Source organism: Aythya fuligula, chromosome 11 (assembly GCF_009819795.1).
Source record: "Aythya fuligula isolate bAytFul2 chromosome 11, bAytFul2.pri, whole genome shotgun sequence".
Taxonomy (NCBI): Eukaryota; Metazoa; Chordata; class Aves; order Anseriformes; family Anatidae; genus Aythya; species Aythya fuligula.
The window spans coordinates 13,575,472-13,601,817 of NC_045569.1; the positions used below are offsets into that span (position 1 = coordinate 13,575,472).

The following is a 26,346-nucleotide window of genomic DNA, read 5'->3' on the forward strand; positions in this document are numbered from 1 at the left end:
CCAACTCCTGGTTATCTTGGCCAAGCACATGATTAGGGTTTTAGAGTAAACTCAAACTGCAAACAAACAAGCACATCTTGAAATGAATACACACAAACTGGTGGGTGCACAGTACATCTAACTGTTTAGCAGATAATGTCCTGCCTCTTCTACGGATGCTAGGCAAGCCCTGTTCCACTTCTGAGCAGGCAGCAGGAGGGGTATGATTAGAGGGCACAGATCCCCAAACCGTTTACGTTTTCACAAATAGTAAGAATTAGATCTAGTGCTGCTCAAGCAGACACGCAGTAGTTGTGTTGGCTCTCTGCGGAACGGGAAGCAATGCAGAACTAGGATTTCCTGCCCAGAGTAATCCCCTGTGCCCAGATATGGCAGAAGGTCCATTGTTTCTTAAACTACCATAGAAACCAAATAATTTAGCTGTTACTGCCACCACAGCAAGAACAGAGGAAAAGATCAAGGATTGTTCCTTGATCACTTTATTGCTAAACCAGGTGGCTCGGTTTAAATAGGCATTGAAGGTAGTTTGAGCTAACCAGCTTGACTTTGCGCTGAAGCAGATGGCAAGTGCTCACACAACCCAGTATCAATATCCATAACAATCAGATGAGCTGTGGAGCTGTAGTCTGTGGCAGACGGAAAATGACAGCACAAAGGACTTTACTGTGGCCCTCAAAACCCTTCACAAAGGTAGAAAATTGGAAAGTTTCAATTCATATAACTTGCACTTCTCCAGAGCAAAACCAGGCATCTGAAACTTGTGAAACAAATGGAGTGCTTCTCCTGCTTCCTACCTCAACAGACTGGTTGCTTTTATTTCCAGAAGAAGAGCTGAGACCTCTCATCAAAACTCAATTCAAAATAAGACAATTTGCTATGAAAAACTGAAGTGGGACTTTGGCATGGGAGTGTCTACATTGCTCAATCTGTGCTGAATCCATGGCTCTATGTATTGATGCTTTGCTGAACCTTTGGGGGAATCACTAGATGGAGACCTGGAAAAAATACAGCCCATCTTTGCACACAGGAATGGTTGCTGGCAGCTTTGTAAGATTCTTTGTGGATTAGACAGTAACCCTGGAAGCATGATTGCTTGTAAAAAGACCAAGGCTTTCTCATGATTTTATATAAACCTTTACTACATGCACACTAACACAACCCCTCCTGAGGTGGCAGCTGTAACAGCACAGCTTCTACACAGTGCCAGGAGCCAGGCAGAGATATTTTGTTGATGCTCAAGAAAGCACATTTTAAGTGACCTCTCTTAAATCCCCTCAAGTTCCAGAAGACCCTTGACTGCCCTGAGCAAAGACACCCAGTGCAAAAATTCAGTTAGCCCCTGACAGAGAAATCAAACTCTGAAACTAACATCTAGATACTGCCACAGGACTGAAAACACTGACCGTGAAAGACTGATCAGGGAGCCTGCACAGGTTTTTGCTTATAAAAGGCAAGCTACTTACTTAATGCAGAACTTCTGGATCAAGAAACATATGCTTGGATGCCTGCATTGCCCCTAGAACTTCCTTGTCCTGTGCTGCTGAAGGGATGCTTCAGCTCTCTATGGCCTTTGACCTGTGTGCTTGGCTATGCTCCTGGCCTGTCTTTGGCTCAGCGTAGCACTGACTTCTCTGAACTCCCCAGCTTCTGTCCTGCTCCTCAGTGACATGAATACTTGGCTCAAACACCAATCCTAGCTTGAATTTAACCCAGTGATCTCGTGTGAACATTTCCAGACTGCAAATCCTAAGTAGTATTATCTCAAATCTTCCTTCTTTCAAGTCAAAAGAAACAACTTGACTAAGGAGCAGCCCAGGTCAGACCTGAAGCACTCTGCAGGGTCACTGTGGTTTAGCCCTGCAACCCTGTATGCTCTGGGGGATGCCCACTTTCATGGCTGATTTGCTGCCTAGTTTGAAAAGACCAGATCCCTTGCTGAGCACAAGGATGCTGCTGCCTGCCCATCTGGGTTAGAACAGAAGATGACACATGCTGGTGAGCCTCAGAAACAGAAGGACAGAAAATCAGAGTCTGGTAAAAAGCCAGTCTTGTGAAGTGTGAGAGACATTTATTGGAGGAAAGGCTTTGTTAAAGAGGGACATTGTAACATACCGTATTGCTCTGATGTTCCAGGTCTCTGAGAGGACTCAGAGATCCAGCACAAACCCTTAGCTGAAGCACATAGTTGTTTCACCTACCACCTTGGTAAGAGTTCTTTCCTACTTGAAGACTCTTCCATCAGCTGTGTTGATCTCCCATGAGGAAGAGCTGAACGCTGCTGGAACAGGCTGAAGGTTAGATAAGCAGAGAGTCGCGAGCAGATCCTTGTGGCTGTGGCAGACAAGCAGATAGTTCAGATAACAAATTGCCCCAGGCTGGAAAGCAGCAGGATAGATTTGAATAGAGATGCTGTTAAAATATCAGTGCTGGATCACGGGTCTGTAGAATTAGGATAGCGCAGAGCCGGGTCCTCAGGATGCATGGCTGACTATGGCTTCTTCTGTCCCTTTATTTTCTGACTCTCCTTGTCCATGGCAGCTGCTCGTGCCTGCAGCCGACTCCAGTACTCAGGCAACTGCTCCTCGAGTCCTACCAGGCGCTGCTGACTAGCAGGGGAAGAAGAGGGAGTTAGAACAGTCGCTGCCATTCTCCCAATGAGCACACAACCCTAGCCTGGCTCACCAAGTGTCCCTGGGGCTGCTCTTCATAGCAGGAGCCTCTGTATTTCTCTTTGCCTGACAGTCTGTAGACACAGGTCTCACTGCAGTCATATCTGATCTGCTCTGGCCTGAGCTCTCAGTGCCCAGAAGGGAGGTGATGTCTCACCAGTGTTTCTGGCATGAGGCAGACAAGTGTCTGCTCTCCATCTTTTTAAGAAGCGGGGGCAGAACTGGTGGCATAGGATGAAACTTTTACATTTCTGTCCCTAACTAATCAGAGAACACCACAGGATTCACCCTGGAGACAAGGAATCAGAAAAGACTACCAGGTAATAAGTCCTGTAAGGTCATACCTGTACCCACCTGTTCCACTTCAAATCAGAGAACTAAAGCATAGTGATAAGAATGAAAAGAATGTCACTGACACGGAACTGGCTCCAGGTAAGAATTCAAGGAAAAAGTCATCCAATAAGAGATGTCACATTGCCATCTAGTGACAGCATGAATTCAGCACATCAGCTAAGCTCTGGCTGCAACCTTGTCATGAGGGTGCCAGGGACATTCTCAAACCAAGAAACCTACAACATAAATCTACTTAAGCAACGAATTAACCCAGGAATGGAGGTGAGCAGCAACATACAAAGAGATCCCAGTTCTGCCTGTCTATGGGGTCAAAGGGAAGACGACAACAGTTAAGCAAGGATCATATTATCCAACAACCTTGCATATCCTGTGCTGTACAAAAACAACTTAGAACTAGCAAGTCCTCTTGGAAGGAGAGGCCTGCCCCAGGCATCCTGACATACAGTTGCAAGTTATTCTATGGATGACAGAAGGGAGAGGAGGAAGGGGCACATGTTTTTGGTGGCTGGCAGGGATCCAACTAGCTGAACATCAACCTTATCCAGACATAAGTCTGTGTCACAGTACACAGAAGAACCCAGAGGCTCCAAGGTGAGACCTTGCTGGGACCTCAGCAATGCCACAGCTAACATCGATGCACTTACCTATCAGGCAGAAGGAAACTCTTACCTATCACGCAAGAACATGTTACATCTCTCAAACAATGTCAGGTTCTGTAAGGACTTGAAAGGCAAATCTGGTTTCTTTGGGAAAGCCTCCTCCAGTGGGTAGGAGTTAAAGTAAAAGAGGAAGATGGTGCTGTGACTGGCTCTGCTCTGTGCCAATGCATCTGCCTGCTGCTCGTCGCCTAGACAGAGACAAGAACAGTGGAGGTCTCTTAGCAGAGATATACCACTGTACAAGATCTAGTCAGGTCTGAGCGATTCTTGTAGACAAACTCATGAGGTCATGCTGTGAGAATCTGTGCCCTCCCCAGACATTTGTCTGCCAAGAAACACAGCCCAGCAGTGTCCTTTGCCCTCTCGCTGCCACATCACTGCACAGTCACACTTTGCATCTTGATACCCACCTCGAAGAAGCAGGCACCAATTCACAGTATCCAATGTGAACACTGGCTGCCAGGGGGATGCTACAGCATGAGAAGGTGGACTACTGAAGCAGCAAACCATTTGCGATGTGGCAGTGTTCATCAAGGACACCGTGCCATCCCAGGAGAAAACCAGGGCCTGAAACAGCAAGTTGAGACTTAAAGGTGGATCTAAGAGAGGTGAAAAGCATTTACTGGAAAGGGCAGGGAATGTCATTCAGGACTTGACACTGAGGATTTGACATCCCCAACTATGATGCTGTTTTCTTTGCTTGCCCAGTAGTCATAGGACCACAGCAAGCCAAGAACAGGCTGTGCAGGGAACTTGGACCAGAATTGCTGGGTTGGGATTGGGAAGGGGCAGCAGGACAAGTCAGAAATTAAGTAGATGCAGTCTTCTACATGGCTGGCTCTGGTGAAAGGCTTTTAGTCCTTTTCTCCCCAAGCCTGAAAACTTGGAGGCTACTTGAAAGGTCTGTCTGGACTTGTGCTTACAACTTCCCACTGTGATGCCCTCCTGTATTGACCCTGATCCTGGAAGCTTCACAGCCAGACCCTCTCATTTTTGCAGCTGGACCCTCCCATGTGCAGGCCTCCAGTGCCTCCCACCTCAGTGGTCATTAGAGAACAAGAGAAAGCTACAAGGGGATACCAAGTAAGGTAAAGGAAGAGAAATCATTTGAGAGTTAGAAGGTACATGCAGAACTGTAACTAGTGCAGGAAGTCCTTGAGCTGAAAATAGCTAGAGGCTGGGAAAGAATGTGAGGACAGCAACATCTGCTTGCACTGTTCTTATTCTTCCAAGCACCCAGTTACAGCCATCACTGGAAAAGGGGTGCTAGGCCAGATGGACCTGTGCTCTTACCCAGTTCTTAAAGAACCTGGCAGCAATACTCACAGCACTGGGGAATGCCAGGACAGGCACCACTGCAGTGACAGCAAGATTTGGATCTTCAGGCCTGTAAAACAGATTCAGGGTTATGCCACTGTTTCATCCATATCACATGTACTGAGAGGCTGTAATAATGGCAACGGCGATATAAGCTACAAGGGCTGGCATGAGGTTCCAGCCAAGTCCCTTCCCTACGCAAACAAAGCTGCTTCCTCCTGGGCAGGAACCCCCAAGGCCTGTCTTGTGCATAGCTGCACAAGAACTACATTGGAGATTCAAGTTACCTGCCTGACATGGAGGCAGGAAACCACAGCTCCCAGAGCAGCAGCAGCCTCTCTTCTCCTCAAACCAAGGGGATAAGTGAAAGTCAAGTTGATAGAAATATGTCAGGAAATGCTTATTTTGACTTCCAAGTGGACATTACTATGGCAAGGACAGTAGAGAGAAGGGCCCTGGGCAGAGACACAGCTAGCTGAACATCAGCCCTAGAGCAGTGCTACAAGCCCCTGTGTTCTAATGCACAGAGCCCAGGAATAGTCATCATTCTGGAACAACCACTGGATTTTAGGACTGGGACTGACTTCTAGCAAAACCATCTTTGCTGCTGACAGCAACGTGGCAGAGCTATCTGGGTGAAGGCAGTGGAAAGTTCTCTATCTCCTCTATCCCACTGAGATCTGGACCTCCCTGATGGACCTGAGCACTATAACCCAGCTCCCTTGTCTGGAGTGAGATCTATCAGAGACTACTTCACCTGTCTGCCAGGAGCGTGATGCTGGGCTTCTTGGCCCTGGATGCTCTCAACAAATACAAAGACCCATCTGTACACAGCACTAAAAGCTCCACGGCTGGAGAGGGAGGATCTGTACCAGGGCAAGGTGTCTCACTGCTGGCAGCTGCAGCACTCTGCAGGAAGTGGATGCTACGTATGGGACGTTTCTCTGGCATGACAGTCACAGACAGTGGATATCCTGGAGAGGCATTAAATAAAAATTAATCAAATAAATAAATTAATTAATTAAAAGGCAGCAGTTTAAGAAGAAAAAAAATAATTAAAAAAAGCTACCAGAATAGCCTTGATGACAGAAGACTCTTCTGCCAGAAGAACCATGCATCATGGCAGAATGATACTTCCACTGAGGACAGCCTGGACTATGATGCCACAACAGCCTCAAAGATAGCCTGAGGATGCAGTGGCAAAGCAGTGACTGTCCTGCAGAGGACTGCTACTACTGGCTTCAAGACAAGAGAGGAGTCAGTCCTCGCTGCAGCAGTTCACAGCCGCTGCATTGCTGTGCATGGGAATGGTTCTGTCAGGGCTACAGAGTCAGGCTGCTTTGGCAACTTCTGGCAGAGCATCCCATGAACAAGCGAGTCCAAATTAATTTCAGATTTGCTTGTAAATTCACTGGAAGCTCCCTGTTCACACCAAGCCAGAGCCTCACACTCCTAAGGAAGGGAAATATCTATCCATTGTGATCTCAGTGCACAGTACCAAAAGGCAAGCTCACCTAGGTGTTTATCCCAAATAGTTATTGCTGAATCTTCACATGCCAGTGCCAGGTACCAGGAACTGACAGCTGAGCACGCAATTGGAGCTGCACATGGCCACACAACATCAGGTTTCAGATCAGCATCTAAACAGAAGGACAGGAAGATGGAAGATGGATAACTGTAAGAAAGTGCAGAACATTCTCTCTCATTGTACCAGCTTCCAGTTTCCCGATAAAACATGAACCATTCTGCAGTCTCTTGACAGGATTCTGTCAGCCGGTACAACACAGAGCCCTGCAATCCAAATGGCAGCCTAACACACAAGATATGGTGTAGCTCTCCTCCCCATTCCTCATTTCCCTGAATAACGAAAGATCTGGCTGAGGGACAGCTACTGGCCACTGAATACTCTCACTCCCCAAAGTGCTCTGTAAGACTTCCTTACCCACTCTCTCCTTGAGTGGACGGTTAAGTAAATAGAAACAGAGATTGTGGCTTCCATCCCAGTACACACTGATGCTAGCTGGAACATCTAGAATGGAGAAGGGGACAATAAAAATAGAGAAGGATATCAAGGGACAAAGAAAGGAACAATCCAGGACACCAAAACCCCAATTAGAAAGCTGTTATCTAGGCTTTCATGGTTTCCCTGACAAGACTTATAGAAACTCTGCTCCCACAAACTAGAACACAACAAACACTCCCTTGTCTTGTTTTTTTTTGTTTTTTTGTTTTTTTTTTTCCTTGCTTATGTGTCCCCCTCATTTAGTTATTTTAAACCATGGAGCCAAGTTTTTTTGACTTCATGTCAGTGACTGACTTAAAAGTCCTAGGGCTGACATTTTTACCCAGACTTATGCCTTTGAAGATGGAATTTATAGAGCCAACCCAACCCTGAGTCACTGAGTTCTAACTGGAGCTCAATGTCATGCAATGACAAACTTCACATGTTAACACGTTTTTGCACAATTGAGTTACCTGGCTGTACTTTTATGTCAATCCCCCCCTGTAGGATCCAGCTGGGCAGGAGAAAATGAAAAGTTGCACGCCTGAAAAAGGAATCAAGTAAAGAAAGGCCTTGATACCTAGGTAGTGATGCAACAGGTTCTAGAGTTGCTCTAGCCCCCTGCCTTGACACCCTGGGGAACAGAGCTATGCAAGAGGTTTCCATCTACACTTGAATTGTCCCATGTTGAGGACTCATGGAATGAAATGCTGGCTGGGACCCTCACTCACCTGGGAACCTCATCCTTGCTCTCACTCTCACCCTCAGCCTCCAGAAACTCCCGATAAATGCTGCGGAAGATTGCCTCGTGTTGCTCCCACTGAGAGTCCTTGATCAGGTGATTGTGCCCCAAGCCAAGCATGCTGCCATCATCCACTTTCTTCAAGGCATCCAAAGGGCTTTTAAAATTAGTTCCTAGATTGCAAACATAAAGGAAAGAGGCACAGCCCTGGGAGGAGTAGGCACCATGAAGATGTGGGAGAGCCCCAGATGCACTTTTACCATTCCACCTTCAGGGTAGCATTGTCTTGAAGAGGACCACACTGCATTTTCCTGGTGCAAGTATTTCAACATTAATATATTCTCTGAGATTCTCCATATCACTAACCCATTTTCCAGTATTTGGAGGCAGGGATTAGCGCAACTCAGAGCTCACCTTCCCTTTCTGTGGCATTCTCCCTGACATCATCCCAGCACAATGTCTGCTCCCTCCCCATCCTCTCTGTAAAGCTTCAGTATGTCCCTGAATCCAGGACTCAGATTGACAAAAGTAATGGTGCTGTCAGGTTGCCAGAATCTAGGAGCAGTCTCCTCCCTCTCTGGTGACAATGAAGCCAAGGGTGTATGACAACCACTTTCAGACACACTGAAGTGATTTGTGCTAATAAATATAGGCCAGGAAGGGACTAAGGAACACATTACTGAAGTTTTCTGACTGTTCTGTAGACTTAATGGCCATGAATCCTTTGCCACCTGAAGAAGACAGCATGTTCTAAGCATAGAAACAGTCCCTGACCTGTAATGGGTTTGGGTGGCTTCACTTTCAGCACCAGCACTGGGAGACTCAGCTTTGCCTCAGCTTTGTTTGCAGACACAAAAGACTCCTGCAACAGAAAAATGTCAAACAGAAAAACAGAAAAAGTGGCTTCCCTCAAGCTGTGCTGTGTTCAATGCTGCTAAGTTTTCACCTGTCAGAAGTTTATAGGAACTGAATGCTTCTTGAAGGAAGCATACACAAAGCTCACATTGCCTCCAATATTGAGATACTCATTTTAGCCTCATTCTTCAGGCCAAAACACAGAAACCCGAGGGAGATCACTAGTTCCTTAACACCATTACAAAGTATGGAGGAGTTCGCTCTTAAATGCCCAGAAAAGTCTCTGCTGAAGGAGAAGCAAGAGGTATGAGGCAGGTGTTACAGAGGGTCAGCTGGAGGTTCTGGGCAGAAGGTGTCTATGTGTGGAAAGGTGAAATCTAGAAGGGTGAAGGTGATGTAGGAGAGAGTTAACCATTGACTCAGCTTTTAAGATTTCCTGCAACAGCCCAGGACGCTCACTGAGGCCAGTTACTATCTCTGTAGAACAGTCTCCATGCAGCTCCAGCCTTTTTTTGCCAAAGAACTGGTGATTGCATTGGTTAGTTCAAACAAACTAACTGAGGCAGGGTGGAGACATTGCCTTGCTCAGGTGGATTTAGCTATGAACCCCCCAGATCCCTCTCACAGGCAGTCTAAAACAGGAACCCAAGTCATAGGCCCTTGCAAGACCAGATTTCTGAGTGGAGATCTCAGGCCTGATTCCCACTGTGCTCCTCCACCTTCCCCTAATAACATAAGGGAGAAACCCTGTGGGAATACCCTTGCACAGGGCCTCCTCAGATGGGGCAATACTGCTGGGAAAGGAGCTGACGGTTTCAGGGAGGAGCAGCAGGAATGCTAGCCCTGGGACCAAAGGAACCTCATTGGAAAGCCTGTCTTGGGAGAGTAAACATGTCCCAATAACACAAAGGCCTTGTGAAATGTGGGATGGGCAGCTGTAGAGACACATGCTCCATCCCCCTGGGCTGACAGACTTGTTCAGCCTGTATCTTGCTGTCACTGTCTGCAAGAGCAAGGTTTGGGGAAAGACCTGTAGGCAAAAGGGTATAAGAAAAAAATAGCACGGAGAGGGGTGGAACTGTTTTGTACCACAGATGTCCAGCTTGACCTCATCTCCCTGAAAGCCAGCCCTGCTGCAGCTCCTGAGCTCTTCTCTGTCTCCTTCAGCCAGGAATCCTTGGGCAATCGGTAGACCTCCAGCCAAACTTCAGAGCTGCCTGCATTGGGAAACTTTGTTGAGCAACTGGAAACAAGGAGTAAAGGTCTTTCAAGCAAGCAGCCTCTGTTATCTTAAATCATTAAAACAAAATGTGGAGAGTTTTTGAAATATAAAATCCCGGTGAACTCCATGTATCCCACCTCTCCTCCCACTTAGGGCTTCACATACTTGACTAAGACTGACATCACAGCCTGTAGTTCAGCCCCTCAAAATCCCACAACCACCAAATAAATTCCATGAAGCCACACAGTCGGAGAATTTGACCTGAAACCTCTGAAGTAAAGCAGGAAGTGAGACGTGGTTTCACACATTGGCTCTCTACAAATGGTTGAGATATATATTTAAATCAATCATATATAAATCATTCTCAGCACATGTCCAGGCAGGTTCCACCAAAGCGGTCCAGAAAACATCTAGCAGCAAATGAGTTGGCAGAGGCAGCTGCCATGAAACAGAACGGTATAGCAAGGAGAGTTGGTTGTAGTGTTTTTAGAAAGTGTCTCTGTGCTGTCCGGCTTACATCAGCAGAGAAAGTTCTTCAGGTCTACATACTTGCAGCATAAAAGCCATGCTGATTCAGAGAAAGAACTGAGGTAAATAATTCTGGGGAGAAGAAGAGCCTTCACTGAGCCTCTGCTTCGTTGAGCCTAATGGGAGCTGGGTCCTGCACTGACCAGTTCCAATCAGCCAACTTTTGGGATCAGTGCTGATCCATACCAGGCCTTTTGGGAGGAAAGGGAGTGGCAGGAGCACGTCTCTAAGCTGGAAGAGGGACTGGGAAGATTAGGAGCAGGATCCCTGGGAACCCAGAATGCTTGGAACATTTTAAAAGCATTGCTGATGGCCCTTGTGCTAGAACACAACAGCCGCCATCAAACACACCATGTTCTTGCACTTGCCTTGCAGCAGGACTCCTGCATAATCACCTCCTGAGGACAGCACCACCTCCACACAAGTACTTCGCTTGCTAATATCTTCCTGCCAAAGAAAAGCAGGCTGGCGTCAAAGCAAGATCACTGAGTCACAGAGCTCCACGGCCTTGCACAGTTCTCAATAGTGCTGGAAGAACAGAACTGAATATTCTTTCCCAGTAAAATATCTTGTGCCTAGAGTTTTGTTTCTCAGGTTTCCTCTGGGTTGGCAGGAAGGTCTGGTGGCCCTTAGTGCTGCTCTTGCGTGCTCTGTCTAAGCACCTCAGAGATGTTTAGTTTGCGCCTTGCATCAGGCTGTCCTTCCGAGATGTATGTAAGCCATTAGTTCTGAAAATCACTTCCCTGAGACTAGTCTAAATGAAGAATTATTCCTCTGGTTCATATAGGATGGTGTCAGGGACTTCCAGCAGCTACTTTTGCTGCAGATACATCTCTGGGACGTTGGCATGGGATGACTTTGGCACTCAGAGAGCATATGTCACATCACCAGCCAACCTGCATGCTCCTGGCTCAGTGAATGAGCTCTGGTGTCAGCATGTGGCTGCCCATGACAGAATTTCCTGAGAGCAATTAGTACTCTTTATGATTGATTATTTACTAGTCCTTACGCAGTGTCTATGCAATTAAATCAGTACTTACCACCTCATTTAAGATCTTAATGAGTAGGAAGCTTTCCCTGTGAAAGCAGAAGAGCGAGACAAGCCCTGGAATAGAAGTAGGAGGAGGAAAGTGAACAGATGGTAGCCATGCTCTTGGGAGAGGGCTGTTACAATATCTGCAGGAGAGTGGACAGGACTATGTTTTTGTTTTTTTTTCTGGGCTCAAGGAAGAATATTCCACTGCTTCCAGCAATAAACTTTCATTGGCTTCCTTATGTCATTACCAGCAAACACGTGATTGTACACAGAGATGGATAAGACAGTCTGAAAAGCACCTCCGCCAGAAATGACAGCTTTCAGACGAATCAACAAACAAACTTATTTACCACAGGGCTGTGCAATTACAGGTGCTGAAACAAAGCACAAACAGGAGGTGACACCTAGCAATGCTTCTTTCCATCTGGTCTAAAACTTACTGCACTTCAGCCTCAGCCCTGCATCTGTCTCTGCTGTTCCAGCAAGGACACCAAACCCACACCCTTTCCTAATCCCAAGGCCCTAGGGCCACTCTCTCACCCTACAACCCGTTACCTAACACTCTTTGCGGGGCTTTCTAGGAAATACAACAGCCATGCTCACATTCCTCCTGATTTAGCACTCTTCCATAAAGCAGCTACCAACTCTTCAGCTCCAGAGCCCAGCCATCCACCAGCCAGGTCAGAGAAACCCACGTCACACCTACCCATTTCATCCACAGTGAGCAGGACGTGGTGCTCGTCCCCCAAGTCTGAGGAGTGGATGACACAAATCTCTGTCTTGACTGCATCCCAAACACAGACCTGCTTACAGTCGTACATCCTGAAGGCAGCCAGACCCACGGACAGACCAACAAAGATGAATTTTCCAGACACTGACAGGCAATTGGCTGTTCCAGTTACCTACCAAGAGAGAAAAAGATGTGTGCACCCCACCATTTCAGATAAGGAAGATACATCAGCCACACTAGCAATAGTCTCCTAGCCTTTCACCAATAGCAAAGGCTGATTTATTCTACAAGGGAGAAGCTTTTGCATGAGTTTTCATCAGAAGAGCGGGGAAGAAGGTCACGTCTCTGTCACAGAGATTGCTCGGTCAGGAATTAGAGAGTTTATTTCTCTCAGAAATTAAAAAATAATTTTTTTTTTATTATTAAAAAAAAAAAAAAACCTGCTCCCACCTCTCACAGCATATTCACTATTACACAAAGCTGAGCTTGCTCATTTGTATGCTACTGACTAATTACCTTCTGGGCTCAACAAGGGTGGAGCAAGCCAAGGAAGCAGAAGGTGAATTTAATGCTCTTTAATACCTGCTTCTTTCTTTTCAGAGAGATGTGATAGATGGGTGGCAAGCAGAACCTGTCGGACAAGCTGAGAAACTGCAGCCCTTTTGAAATGAATTGGGGAGATGGTGGTGGATTCTGAGGAAGGTGATGAACAGAAGGATGTAAAGCCAACTGAATGGATATTCAGTAGAGAAACTGGCAAGGTAATTGCTGCTATCCCTGGTGTAAGGGGCTCTGTACCTGGAATTCAGCTGTAGGGAAGCATTTTGTGGGCCGGACCTTCAGTTTTTGTGCTTCTCGGAGCGTCTCCCTTCTTTCGATGATTTCCATAGCATTTTCAAAAACCAGCATCACCAGTTTGTTGACCATCCTGAAGGGCTGAGGCAACGCATCGCGTATTCGCTCGGGATCCTGCTGGAAGAAGTCTTCCTCGTCATCCTTCAGCCAGTCCTCTTCAGATGGCGGAGGAATCTCCAGGGAATGCTTCCGGACATGCACGGGCATCGTGCTGCCTCTCCCAGTGCAGAGCACAGCACCGGTGCAGTAACCACAGCAGGTGCAGGAGAACGAAGAATCGCACAATATCTACTTTCATGAGGTAAAGGGGAAAGAAAAAAGAAAATCTGGTTAATGATCGTTAAGAGGGACGGGAGTTCCTTTGGGTATGGGCAGAGCAAAGTTGCTCTGTATTGTTTATTTCTACTTGTTGCATCCCCTCTGTTACTTAGTTTTTATTCCGCTCTGCAAATATCGGGGACAAAGACACTGATATTTTACATTAAAAAAAATAAATAAATAAAGTAAAAGTTTAGGAGTGAGGTGGATAAGATTTATGAAAAAGCATTAAAAGAAAAAAAAAAAAAAAAAACAACCTGGGAGGAGGGGGGGGGGGAAGCTTTTCGCGGTGACACCGGCCCGCACCTGCCCCGCTGTTGCCGGTCGCCATGGCAACGGGCCGGCAGCGACGCGGCCCGGCCGGGGAAGCAGAGCCCGGAGCGGGGGGGTTCCGGCGGCGGAGCGGGGCGGAGCGGGGCGGAGCGGGGCGGCCGCCGTTCGGGTGCCGGTGCCGGCGGGGCTGCCCCGGCGCCATGCAGCGCTTCGTGGACTTCACCGAGCGCAGCCAGGGCCGCGAGCGGCTCCTACGGTGAGTGCTCGGCCCGTGTGCCGCTCGCCCCGGGTGCCCGCCGTGCTCTCAGCCCGTCTCTCTGTCGTGTTTTGCCGTTGCAGAGCCACGCAGTACACGTGCATGCTGCTGAGCTATGTGCTGGAGCGACAGGCCGAGAAGGAGGAGCTGGTGCTGAAGCTGAAGCAGCTGGAAGCCAGCATGAGCTCGGGACGGAAGAGTAAGTGCCGGGGTCCCCGGGGCGAGCTCCTCCTGGGGACACAAAACCCTTCTGGTGGACTCACGGAGCCGTCAGCATCCTTACCCTGCCTTGGCTTGGCAGGATCTGCACGGCTACAGTGGCATTTGTCGCTCCTCCAGCCTCCTCTCCCATGAGTTGCTGCAGGGAGAGCTGGAGCAGTGAGTTAACAGGCAGGAGTTGAAGTTGTCAGCCCTATTTTGGGACAGAACGAGGAGTTTTGGCACACCGCTGCCTCACTGCACTCCTGTCAGTCCTCCCAGCAAGGTGGTTTAATACTAAAGATCCCCATCCCCTGCAAAGCACCTCTGAAGAACCATCCTTCAATGTGGCTTCTTACATTTTACTTCACACGACTTTTCTTTAGCACTTACGCTCTACTAATTTTTTTCCCCTTCCCTACTTTTCTCGTGCTCTGACTGTATGCATCACTTCGTGCCGTGTCACCCCTGCATCTGTTGGGGTTGTGCCATTTGTTGCTGTGGTTGTCCTGTGTGCTTTCGGCTTGATCTTACACCTACTTATCAATTACTCAATTCTGGAGCAGTTTCAATATATGTGGCAAGGACGCTGATTTAATGTGTTACCATAGATTTGTTTTATTATGCCAATTAGCTCTGGAGTATGGTAATTTCCAGGAGAGAGGCCAGCTGGTTTATCAGCATAGCCATAATTCTCTTGTCTGTGCTAAACAAACCTCCGGTAGGCTTCAGGCCGAAATTCAGGGCGCTTGCAGCTCCACTAAACACGGGTACAGCCAACATCTGTCACTGTTACGGTGCAGCAGGTTATTAAAAGTATTTTGTATGGTATTGTATTAACATTCATGAGGTGAAACCTAAACTGTGCAGGGCATGAAATAGGGTTTGCTGTGTGTTATAGCTGGAAGTGGAATATACTGCTCCTGTTTGCAGGGAGTGATGTGCACCTCTCACAAATTCATGGCTGAGAAGGGACTTGGGTGTCAGCGTGCTCAGCATGTAAATCCCCAGCTTCTGCAGAAGCCTAGGGAAGGTGCAGCTCGTGGTGGCAATGAGGTTTATGCAGTAACATCACCTCCTGTCCAGTGTTAAATGAAATTCACAGCAGAGTACCACTGACACTGGAGGCTCCGTTTGTGTCACTGCCCTGTTCAGAGTGCTATGGGTCCAGAGCACACCCAAGCACTGAAAATGGAGCAGCAGGAAAGGCTGGTGATTCCTGGCTACTGACAAAATTGTGTTTAGGACAGTAACACGGAGGGATTTACGCCCCTTCCTTCCCTAATACTAGCCTCTCACACTGCAAACTCACAATTCCCTTAAGAGTGGAGAAGATGTTTAAGCATACAAATGCCCGAAACCTGTTAAGTTTATGAATTGTGGGCAGTGACGTGCCAAGTTGCCGTGCCTAGAGCTGTGTCTCTGCAGCAGCCACGCTAACCTTCGTGGTGTCTCTTGCAGTGTTCAGACTGGGCAACACGGTGCACGCCTTGGTAGCAGCCAGGAGAACTACACAGCTGCCAGACGTGGTTCCTCGCGTCTGCCTTACGGCTTCCAACCTGACCCGTGCCCTGTACTTCGTCTGTGACACAGTCCTGTGGTTGAAGAGCGTTGGACTCCAGCCTGACATCGACGTGCCGAAGTGGCGGAACTGGGCCACCAAGTGCTACTACTTTTCGCTGCTGATGAACCTGGCCAGGGATTGGTATGAGGTCTCGTGGAGGCTGGAGCAAGCTGTACAGGAAGGAAAGATGAAGGAGGATTCTTCCTGGGACAAACGAAATCAGGAACTAAACGGTTTGAAATGTGATGGCGTGCATGGTTTTTTCCTCCTACTGTTTCAGATACTTAAAAATCATCCTCCTCTGGTGCTCGACATGGTGAAGAATCTCTGCGATCTCACGGGTCCTTTGGATACATTGGGGATCTACAAGACCAATCCAGGAGTGATTGGTTTCTGTGGCCTCCTCTCCTCTCTGGTGGGGATCCTCACATTAGCAAGCCCTCATCTGAAGCTGAAACAGTGACAGAGAGAAACTGCACGGCATGTGGTGAGCCGACGGCTTTGAACCTCTGACAGGTTTTGATTCTCCCTATGGCACTTTACAAAAGAAGATATCTCACAGTAACCTCAAGATGAGTTTTGTCCTCTGAATAAATGAACTCCACCCTTGCTCCTTCCCTCTCTCTTTGCAGATGAGTTTGGTGCCCAATGGAGTGAAAATGGGAAAGACAGAATAATATTGCACAAACAGAAACAGGACTTGGAACGTGGCTGCCAGATAAGGAAATACTGATTTTATATTTTAATACGGGGTTACGAAATAGCTGCCTCGACTACTGCAATAGGTAATAGGACTCATAATTAATCGTGTTTACACTGGAAAGCTAGAATTCACCAATCAAAGGTTCCTGCAGTCAAATTTTCTACAGCGTGTTCAGTCAAGTTAGGAGCTCTGCTTAAAGGGCCTGAAGTAATGCCTGAGTGTTGTGATGGGACTGGATTGCTGCATCCTGACGTCTGTGGGCAGTGGTTTGATGATAACAGGAGTGGTGTTTCCTGACCTTCCAGTGATCTCCGCACTGTTGACGCTAGACCTATGGTCTGGTGAGTGCCAACTTTGTCCCAGGGCATCAGCACCTTCTTCTTCTCCTTTGTTAATGTGAGCCAAGGACTGCTGGCCACTTACTCTGACTTCTCCAGCTGAGGATTTTGGTGAAGAACAGTGCCTGGGAAAAGCTGGTCTCATTGCCGATAATGCTGTGATTTGTAGGGAACTGACTTTCCAAAGCTGTGAATCTGGAACGTCTCCTGAGCACTACATTTCCCATTACACATGCACCTTAACTCCCAAGCCCCCGTGATTCTAAATTCAACCATTTTACATTAATCACAGTGTGATAAGCAGCTTGTTCTTCTGTTTTAATTTTACTTGAAAACATCCAGCGTAATAAGGAGCTTTGGAACCTGTATTTAAGGAGAGAAGGCTGTCTTGGAGCTTGTTGAGTCAAACTGCAAGGGAGTGTTTCCAGTTGCGTAAGCTCCTGGAGGGAAGGGAATGGAGTTGGACTTGATTGTATCAGAATCTCCTTGAGAAGAGAAGCTTATTACCTGGATTTGGGCATTCACGTTTCACATTTTCCTTCTTGATCCTCATTATCCTCCCATCACAACCACAAGATTTCTTTTGCATTCCCTTGCTGGTTCTACCATTTGAAAGTGCCTTGTGTTTGCCCTGTGACAGCGTAATTGCTCTTCAGTTACCTAGCTGGGAATGACTGCCTGGCACTGATCTAGGTTAAAGGAGAAACGCTGTGTCCAGCTGCCTCACAGTTACATGACATGCAGTCTTTGTTGCTCCTGACTTTGCAGAGTACGCTGTCTGAGAAAAATTTGCACATCATATTTATAGGAGACAAAATTATCGCTCTTCTTCATCAGAGCTCGGCCTGTGTGTTCTGTTGCTTTCAGATGCAAGGACTCCTTGTTTCATCTGTCAGGAGATGTGAACAGAGATTACTCTAACCAGGACCAAGGTACTCTCTTATTACTTCTGATACTGTCTGTAAACAGGAATTAAAAGATGCTGGTCTCCTTTATTAAAAGGAGAGGGCTGTGGAACTGAGTAGACATGATAATGCAGGGCCCCAGTTTACCCTAAGTCACGCCTGGAATCACTTCCACTTTGAATCTGAAGTCTTAGGCTGCCAATGAAAGGTTTGAAAAAAGAGGTTGCTGAGCAGGATAATTAAGTGTGTCTGAAGACCAAACATGGCCTGCAGCAGCTCTTCTTTTTAATATGGAAATGAACACCATTAAAAGCAAAGCGTACTGGCAGTTCAGACCATAATGGATATGTTGCCTTCCAGGGCTTCCTCCTGATACCCTTTTTAACAATGGGGTTGTTTTGTTCCTTTACTCCTTTTGCCTTTGAGATGCTGGCAATGTCTGACCCATCCCTCCCTTGGTCAGATTGATCATTATCCCAACGTGCAGCAACCCCTACGCCCTCCTAACTCCTCTCCTAAGGAAAGGAGAAGAATCTCCACGACCTGGCAGTGGAGGTCTGGCTACCCTTTGCCTACAGAATTTTGTCTTCTTGCAAGAAACTGCATTACGGATTCCTCTCAGGGGACCTCTTGGATACGAAATAGATCTTCCACTGTTTTGCAAGCCTATTCCTCTTTTTCCCTTGTAGTTCATAGGTAAAGGGAAATAGATTAACTTGCTGATGTGGCCCCTGGCCAGATATACCTCGCTCTGCCCTCTGCAGAGGGAGGAGTGTGGGTTTTTTGCCCTTGTGCCAAGCAAACACTATGCAAAGCCACAAGCCAGTTCTTGATGTTTCTCCTGGAGGGACTGGGGTGGATTAACAAGTACAGACTTAACCTGGGAGACAGGGCAATGAATTTTCAGCCTTTCTCAGCCTTACCCGCCCCATTCTGTATAGAACAGGACGGAGCATACAGGAGTAACTTCACTGGATGTTAAGCACTAACACTTGCCTTTCTGCTCCCCAGCTGGAGGCTAGTAATTTAATGTATTTTTTAATGTGATGTGACTGAAGCCATAGAATCATGATCAAGTGGAGAAGATCCTTTTAGTGCCTTTTCTTTGTATGTTTCTAATACAGCAGTTGGAATAAGGACAGCTGTTTGAACACAAGCAATAAACTTATCTAAGAATGACACCGTGTCTGTGTGTGATTTAGAGGGTGGAGAGGAGATGCTGGAGAAGGAATCCTCTCTCCTATCTCCAAATTGGGCAAAACTGCTGAAGAGACACTGCCTGTGTTTGCTCTTGTTTTATAGGGCTTTCCTTTCACAGGAGCAGGGCAACAGCCAGATTTGACAGGCTCATTTACAACCCCAATTTCAGATGTGAAAACAATAAGAAGTAAACATCTGAGCACCTGGTAAAAGTGCACATGAAATCACCCAAAAAATGACACTTGGGGAATTGCCATCGTCTGCCCTTGAGTACAAGCAGTTGGTGCTGGAGCCCTCAGCCCAGCACTAGGTGAAACCAATGGCTACACCTGCACTGAAATATCTTATAAACAGCCTTTCGTTTGGATGGCTCTTTGTGTTGTGGGGCAAATTGCTGTGGTTGTTTAATAATGAACACCTGTTCAGGGCAGAGAGTGAAGGATAACATCTCTGGTTGAGATGGGGAGGGATGGGGAAGGGATAGCCATTAAAACTGAGCTCCTGCTGGTAGCTCGCTGTTTACTCCTGTCCCCTGCAGTAAGAGCTTTGCAAATTTAAAAGCTCCAAAATGTCACTTCCTGAGTAATGCACAAAGCGTTGCGTTCGGCAACAATTTAGTACGAATTTCCCTCTGAATTACTGGTCTCATATATATTTCATAATGGTAGCAATTAACAGGAGAATGGTACGTGAGATAAGGGATCTGCTCACAGACAAGGCTTTCCTAGTGTTTATACCCTGCTTGGCACAGTATTTCAAGAAATGTGTGAGCCATTGGAGAGTCCCAGGTGAGCAGCAAGAATGATCAAAGGTCTAAAACCCAACAGCTCTGGGGAGGGATCAGGTGAACTGGTTTTGTAGAGGAAAGGTGACTGAGAGAGGGTGTGAAGGGCATTCATGTGTCTAAAAGGCTTTCTGCCAAGAGGAAGGCAGTAAATTGGTCTCTAACTCCATCCAAGAGGTACGTTTATATTGCCACAAAGGAGAATTAAATCACACAGGTGATTTTATTTTGAACTGAAGTAAAACAAAACACTAAATAGATTGCCAGGGAAGACATTATTTAAAAAGAAACTGGGCAGACACTTGCCAGCAGTGATTTGGGGATGGTGATCCTGCTGTTGGGCATGGAAATAAATTAACTACTTCTCCAGCCCCCTGCAGACCTAAGCTTAAAGATGCCTCATGTCTTTAGGGCTCTAGCTCACCCCCAACCACGGTATATTAATGGGAATGGAGGAGACTGCAGAGACGAGGGTGTAAACCTCTGCTGCCCTGCACCCGGCTGATCTGGCTCTAAATGCTGCCTGCAGAAATTGTTTGTCATGGTGCTGGCACAGCCTCTGCCCCACAGCGAGGGGAAGGGGAAAGGCCACAGCAGGGCAAAGGCTGCGCTGTCTGTTGATCCCAGCTCACGCCAAGGCAGGGAGAAGGCTGGCACTGCCCCTGCCCGGCCAGCAGAGCTGGGAGAAGCCTCGGTGCCAAGAGAGCAAACTTGTGAGCAGGCTGCTGCCCTTTGTCCCGCTGTCTGGAGAGCAGTGACTCACCCCGCTGCTGCGCTGGAGCCCATCCAGAACACTGGTGTGCCTGTTCCAGGGCACTGGTGTGCATCTGTTTGGGGGGTGAGCCCAGCAGGCAAGGCAGGTCTGTGAGCTTTGCAGGGCTGGGAGCAAATCCAGGCTCTCTGGAAGGAAAGGAGGACTGAGCAGAGCTTCCAGGAGCCTGGAGCCACGCAGGTTTGGGCACACACCTCCGTGTCCTGCATGGGGGTTGAGGGACAGAGGCCGAGCTGCTGCCCTGCTTGGAGGCCACATTCGTGGGACTGCACCCTGTCTTGGCCCCGCCAGCCCAGGAGAGATCCTGAGGGTCAGAAGAGTCCAGCACCACTGAGGGGTTAGGACATGTAGGGGTCTGCAGCACGTGCCGTGCCAGCTGGAGCACAAACTGCTCCGAGGTGCCCAGAGCAAGGAAAAGAGGTGGCAGGCACATGCTGTAACAGAGAGAGCTCCCCCTGGAAATAAGGGAACAGGCATTTGTCATGAGTGTGGCTTAGCACTGCATCTGGGGCCCAGGGAGATGGGGATTTTGGCCTTGCAAGGCTTGACTGACCTCAGGCAGCCTGCCCTGCTTTGAGCGGGGCCGTTTTTGCAGCCTTCTGTCCCAAATTTGGGTGGCCTCGGGGTGCTGTTTGCCCAGTTTCCACAGCAACCCGTGGCTCTGAACCCAGCTGGGAGGTGGGGCCTGGGGGTGGTAGTGCCCAGGGCACCGCGCACCCCGGCACAGGCCCCGCACGCAGGGACGGCGCTGCCACCGGCTCCTGCTCTGCACAGGCAGACCCTGGGTGAGTCCCCGGTCCCCAAAGGGGGGACAGCTTCAGCAGGACTAGTCGGGGTGAGGGCAGGGATTGCCTGCCTTCCTTCAATCTCCTGCATTCAGCTTGCTGCTGGGAAAAGGGAGTGGAGCTGTGCTTGGGGGTGTCACCAAGCCAGGAGCAGCGCAGGCGGGGGTTTTGCGGTGCTTTGCAGCCCAGCCGGGTACGTGGGGACAGGGATGATGGTGCTGAGCCATGGGGTGGTGCACAGGGGGATCGCACGGTCCCCATCACAGCCCCACATCCCGAGCATCACCGCTCAGCCTCCCTCATCCTGCCAGCAGCTCCTCTCTCCACTCCTCTCTGCACCTACCCCCAGCCTGCCTACCCTCAGCTTGCTTTCCAGCCCTAACCCATTTCATCCTGCTTGGACCCCGCTCCTCCCAACCTCTCAGCCTCTCAGCCCATTCTTCATACCCTTGGGTGCCGAGGCCCGCTAGCAGGGGAGGAGCTCGTGGAGCCCTTGGCTGTAGGGTTTAAGTGGTAAAAAGTCAAGCCTTAGGCAATGGCACGTCCCGTGGCACCCAGGGGAGGTGCGTGTCCCAGCCCAGCTCCAGCCCATCCCACTCCGAGCTGTGGGGTGAGCAGGGAGCCCACGGGCAGCACAGTACTGTCTGCAGCTCTGAACTTCGCTTTGCCCGCAGACGTGTCGCGATGACGGCCAAGAAGAATCAGACCCTGCAGGATGGAAGTGCCAAGGTGAGCGTGGGAAGAGGGAGAGGAAAGGGCAGAGCGTGGATAGTGCCAGGCAGCTCATATGGTCTGCACAGGTGGATGTGAGTCGCACCTTGTGCTGCCCCGTGGGTTATCCTTACCTGTAATAAAACAGAGCAAAGGATAACGTTTGGCGTGCTTGAAGTTATCAAGTTGGGAATCAGGAGTTAACCCCGAGCTGGAAGGAGAACAGTCATGCTTGGGAGATGGGGCAGGTGGGGACCATCAGCGCTCCAAGGGTGTTTGTGGGGTCATTTGTAGGGTCGCTGTTCCTCTGGCAGCAGCAGCCAGGCTGGTTTTGCACAGCTGAGCCACAGGAAAGGAGGCTGGGAGACTCTCACTTGTGCCACCTCCTGGCCCTCAGCTTCCTGAGCAGCTGCTTGCTGAGCTGCCACTGGAAAGCAGGGAAACAGGGCTGGGGGACATCTCCTCCTCCAGTGGGAGCTGAGCTCCCGGGTGGGCACAGCAATGTGCCCGATGCCCGTAGGTGACGGGACGTTTTTGGGGAGCTGGCTGGCCCCTAACCATCCCTCTGTGATGCTCAGGAGAACGTGCTGCAGCGGGTCCTGCACCTGCCGGTGGTCAGCTCGACCTGCGAAAGCCTGCAGCGGACCTACGCCAGCACCAAGGAGGCCCACCCGCTCATGGCCTCCGTGTGTGAGGTCTACGAGCGGGGCGTGCAGGGCGCCGGCGCCTTGGCCTTGTGGAGCGTGGAGCCTGTGGTGCGCAGGCTGGAGCCCCAGTGTGAGTCCTGAGTCCTCCAACGCTGCCCGTGGGGAGGGGACGGGGGGGGACACGGCAGGGGGAGCCTCCCGTGGTGCTGGCACGGGCACACAGCACCCCCAGCGCAGCCCCCAGCCTTTCTCACCAGCCCGCTCTCGTGTTTTTGCCCGAGGCAGTCACTGTAGCCAACAACTTGGCCTGCCGGGGCTTGGACCACCTGGAGGAGAAGATCCCTGCCCTGCAGTACCCCGTCGAGAAGGTAGGTCACGGGTGGGACAGCAGCCTCTGGGACCCTACAGCCCCTCTGTGGAGCCCACAGTGCTTCTCCTATGGGGCATGCTGCCTGTGGTCATTGCTGGAGGTGAGGGGCTGCTCCAGGGCACCCCAAAGCAGGGAGTTGGCCACAAGGGTTGGGTAGGTCCCAGATATATGTCAGTAGTGTCCTGTGTGCCATCCCCACCAGCTGCCTCCAGCCCAGGCCGTAGGAAATTGTCATGCCCCTCCTGGGTGCGGCCACGGCTGGGGTCTCCGTTGTCCCTCTGTCTGTCCCCTGCCACCTGGAGCAGGCCAGCAGGGCTCTTCTGCATCTCTCCACCCGCAGCTTGCCTCCGAACTGAAGGACACCATCTCCACCCCGCTCCAAAGCGCCAAAAGCACCATTGGCAACTCCGTGGACAAGATCCTGGAGCTGGCGGCGGAGGGCTACGAGGCGACCAAGAGCACCGTGGAGACCACGGCCAGGTACACGAGGAGCAACTCGGTGAGCCAGATGGCGGCCGCCGGCGTCGACACGGCGCTGGGCGGGCTGGAGAAGCTGATGGAGTACCTGCTGCCAGAAGAGGACGAGGAAGCAGGTAGTCCCGATGCCCAAATCATCACCAAAGGGTGTGCAGAGGGGTGTCCCTGCAGGGCAGGGGGTGGCTGGGATGGAGGAGACCCCCTGATCCTGACCCTATAAGAGGTGGCAGCTCGTTTATGGGGTGCAGGTGGAGGGAGGACGCTTGGCACTTGGCCACCAGAGGCTTCTGGTGTGGGTCCCCCACCCAGCCCTGGGCTGCTCTGCTTTTAGATAAGAAGCCCAAAGAGACTCGTGGGCCAGCAGCAAAGATCTCCCAGAGGAAGCCCAGTGCTCCCAGAGCTCCCAGTGCTCCCAGCGCTCCCAGTGCTCCCAGTGCTCCCAGCGCTCCCAGTGCCCCCAGCACCCTGGGCCGGATCGGAGCCCTGGTCAGCACCGTCTCCCACCGCGCTTACCAGCAAACCACCCAGAGCCTCCAGCGCGCCAAAACCAAGGGGCAGGAGCTGGTCACCTGGATCCCCATTGTGGTGAGTGCCTCAAGTCCCCCCCAGAGACCCCCAGCAAAACGGGGGCTACGGGAATGAGGCCAGACCTGAAATGTTGGGATTCCTACCGAAGGCTGGGCTGGGATTTCCATCGCCTTTTCCCATGGTAAAACCCGAGAGCCCTTTTCCCATGTTCCCAGAGAGCACAATAGGCAGTGGGGGCAGTCGCTGCCAGCTTTCCCCTGCTCAGCAGTGGGAGCTGGGGCCAGCGGTCTCCGTGCCATCAGCACATTCACACAGCCTGCAGCACGTTAGCAGGACGAGTTATTTCCAGCTGCCTCCCAATCTAGATGGCTGATTTATGGCCTTGCCATAACATCCTCCCCGCACCAAACGCCCCGTGGGAGGACCAGATACCATCAGGACAGGGGGTGCCTCGCCTCTCCCACCCCGTGCTGCGGTGAGAGCCCCTTCCCAGCCGGTCCCAAAGCCCCGGGGCTGCCCCAAGCTCTGTTTTTTGCCCCCGCAGGGCAGCCTGGCCAAGCCGAGCGCACCCCAGGCACCACAAAGCCACGGTGAGGGGCAGGGCACTGCGGGCGGCTGGCTGAGCCGGCGGCAGAGCAAGGTGCCGGAGCAGAAGCAGGAGAAAGCGGGGAAGAAGGAGGACAGCCACGCCAGTGAGGTACGGAGAAACGGGAGGGCGGCGAGACGGGGTCATCCCAAAGCATCCTCCTGGCCCCAACACATCCTCCCTCTCCTCTCCAAAAAGAAAAATAAATGCACTCCTTTTCTGACACCTTCCCAGGGGCTGGGTACGAGCCAGAGGATTGACTTTCCCTGGCTTATTCCTTGGGGAAAGAAATCCTGAACCCCCCAAATCCGACAGCTATGTGCCAGGCACGATGCAGGTGCCCCAATTCCCCAACCCGGCACCAAGCTCCCAGTTGTTGCTTTGGGGTCTCGGCACCGAGTGTCCCCCCACTGCACGGTCCCAGCAGTGAAAAAAGGGCAGAAGGACCCTGGATGGGGGGTATTGAGGTTTGGGGGGGCCCTGCTGCCAGCACAGAGAGCCGGGGCTGGGAACTTTCCCCGCTGGCAGCAGCTCTGCTGGGACACGCGGACAGGAAGCTGCAGGTCGGGGTCGGTGCCCTTTGCCTCTGCCTGCAGCGGAAATGTGGGGTCCCAGGGGGCTGCGAGGGTCTGGAAGGAGGGAGGTGGTGGTGGCCAGCACGAGTGGCTGTGGTGTCTTCTCTCTCCAGGCAGGGGATGGTCCCGGGCTGGTGGGCAGCGTGGCCCACAACCTGCAGAGCGCCTGCGCCTCCGGCATCTCCAGCGTGAAGAAGGTCCCCGCCATGGCCTGGGACGCGGCCGAGGGCTTGATCCTGTTCACCCCCCGCAGGCTGTCCAGGGCCATGGAGACGGTGGATGCGCTGGGGGGGACCCTTGTCAGCGCCCCCAAGCATCTGCTGGGCACCCTGTACAGCTACGTGCCGGTGAGTTTATCACGGATCAGGTCCCGTCCACCTCCTGCAAAGCCTTTTAGGTCCAAGCTCTCCCCATGAGCCCCCCCCACGGCACCACGTAGGGCCAGAGAGTCACCAAAACCTGTGATGGGGAGTCCCCATGACACCCCCCAGGCAGAGCACACCCCAGTGACACCAAGCCCTGAAGCCACCATGCCACACGTGCCCTCCTGTCCCTGTCAGGACACCGTTCACCCTGCGTGTGCTCCAGGACGGGACCGCAAATTCCCGGGGATGCCAAAGTTCAGTCCGAGCCCACGTCCCCCCCTCCTGCTCCTCCGCCTCCCTTCCCTCCCCAGGGACCTCATGTCCTGCGGCTGCCCACTCCCTCCTCCTCTGGGGACCCCCGTGGGGATAAAATGTCCTGTCCTGAGCTCTCTGCCCCACGAGGTCTCCCTCGGGGCCGCCGCTCACGCCGGCTCTCAGCTCCGCAGGCAGTCGGTGAAGGACGAGGCGGCGGCTGGGGGCAGCAAGGCCAGCCCTGAGACGGAGCAGAAGGAGGAGGAGGACGGCAAGCCTGCCGCCGCCCCCGCCGAGGAGAAGTCCCAGCTGAGGGGCGACTGGCGGCTGTACCGCGGCCACCACCCGCTGTCCTTCCTGGGCCTGGAGGACCCCCTCTTCATGCGCCACAACCTCTACCGCAGCCCGGCCTTCGAGCCCGAGTGCCCCCTGCCGCGGAAATCCGCCTTCGCCCCCTACAACCGGCGCGTGAGCGAGGGCTCCTACCGCTTCGGGCCCGAGGCCATGTACAGCCGGGCCTACTACGCCAACCTCTACAGCCCGGCCTTCAAGAAGGACTGAGGAGGTGGTGGGGGCACACGGCTCGGCACCCCACAGCACGCTTCGCCCCGCCACTACCCGCGTCCCCACACGGACACAGACATCGGTGTGCCAACGAGCAGGGACGTCCCTCCCACCCAGGGGGTGTCTCCATGCTCATGAGTTGCATCCATGGTTGTGTCCTGATGGCGTGTCAGCCCCCATCCCCAAGCTGGAGCCCAAGCAAATCA

At 51.1% G+C, this 26,346-nt stretch overlaps 3 protein-coding genes across 3 annotated transcripts; 2 read left to right on the plus strand and 1 right to left on the minus strand.

Annotated features, from left to right (window-relative positions):
• Positions 1 to 2,488: 2,488 nt before the first annotated feature.
• Positions 2,489 to 13,176, minus strand: WDR93 (WD repeat domain 93). Its single transcript, XM_032194995.1, has 13 exons — positions 12,913 to 13,176; positions 12,091 to 12,286; positions 11,389 to 11,453; positions 10,713 to 10,795; positions 9,688 to 9,811; positions 8,518 to 8,605; positions 7,733 to 7,916; positions 6,514 to 6,674; positions 5,757 to 5,973; positions 4,976 to 5,069; positions 4,093 to 4,249; positions 3,693 to 3,870; positions 2,489 to 2,606 (listed from the first exon to the last, which is right to left on the minus strand). Exons 1-13 carry the CDS (start codon positions 13,174 to 13,176, stop codon positions 2,489 to 2,491), a joined length of 1,929 nt encoding a protein of 642 aa, XP_032050886.1.
• Positions 13,177 to 13,616: 440 nt separating this feature from the next.
• PEX11A (peroxisomal biogenesis factor 11 alpha) lies at positions 13,617 to 18,672 on the plus strand. Its single transcript, XM_032194997.1, has 3 exons — positions 13,617 to 13,816; positions 13,900 to 14,015; positions 15,476 to 18,672. Exons 1-3 carry the CDS (start codon positions 13,617 to 13,619, stop codon positions 16,039 to 16,041), a joined length of 882 nt encoding a protein of 293 aa, XP_032050888.1. The 3' UTR covers positions 16,042 to 18,672.
• A 3,077-nt stretch (positions 18,673 to 21,749) lies between these two features.
• PLIN1 (perilipin 1) lies at positions 21,750 to 26,137 on the plus strand. Its single transcript, XM_032195240.1, has 8 exons — positions 21,750 to 21,794; positions 22,355 to 22,553; positions 22,709 to 22,791; positions 23,134 to 23,386; positions 23,602 to 23,855; positions 24,343 to 24,495; positions 25,073 to 25,306; positions 25,763 to 26,137. Exons 1-8 carry the CDS (start codon positions 21,750 to 21,752, stop codon positions 26,135 to 26,137), a joined length of 1,596 nt encoding a protein of 531 aa, XP_032051131.1.
• The last annotated feature ends 209 nt before the right edge of the window (positions 26,138 to 26,346 follow it).

Excerpts from the sequence above, each read along its gene's own strand:
- WDR93 (XM_032194995.1), bottom strand. The coding sequence starts at position 13,176 with ATGCCCGTGCATGTCCGGAAGCATTCCCTGGAGATTCCTCCGCCATCT. Across the intron at positions 8,606-9,687 it reads GGTCAAGCTGGACATCTGTG|GAGTCTTTTGTGTCTGCAAA; the intron begins GTACAAAACAGT and ends TTTCTGTTGCAG. Across the intron at positions 5,070-5,756 it reads ATCACGCTCCTGGCAGACAG|GCCTGAAGATCCAAATCTTG; the intron begins GTGAAGTAGTCT and ends TCTGTTTTACAG.
- PEX11A (XM_032194997.1), top strand. The coding sequence starts at position 13,617 with ATGGCAACGGGCCGGCAGCGACGCGGCCCGGCCGGGGAAGCAGAGCCC. Across the intron at positions 13,817-13,899 it reads GGCCGCGAGCGGCTCCTACG|AGCCACGCAGTACACGTGCA; the intron begins GTGAGTGCTCGG and ends TTGCCGTTGCAG. Across the intron at positions 14,016-15,475 it reads CATGAGCTCGGGACGGAAGA|TGTTCAGACTGGGCAACACG; the intron begins GTAAGTGCCGGG and ends TGTCTCTTGCAG.
- PLIN1 (XM_032195240.1), top strand. The coding sequence starts at position 21,750 with ATGACGGCCAAGAAGAATCAGACCCTGCAGGATGGAAGTGCCAAG. Across the intron at positions 23,856-24,342 it reads TCACCTGGATCCCCATTGTG|GGCAGCCTGGCCAAGCCGAG; the intron begins GTGAGTGCCTCA and ends TTGCCCCCGCAG. Across the intron at positions 25,307-25,762 it reads CCCTGTACAGCTACGTGCCG|CTCCGCAGGCAGTCGGTGAA; the intron begins GTGAGTTTATCA and ends GCCGGCTCTCAG.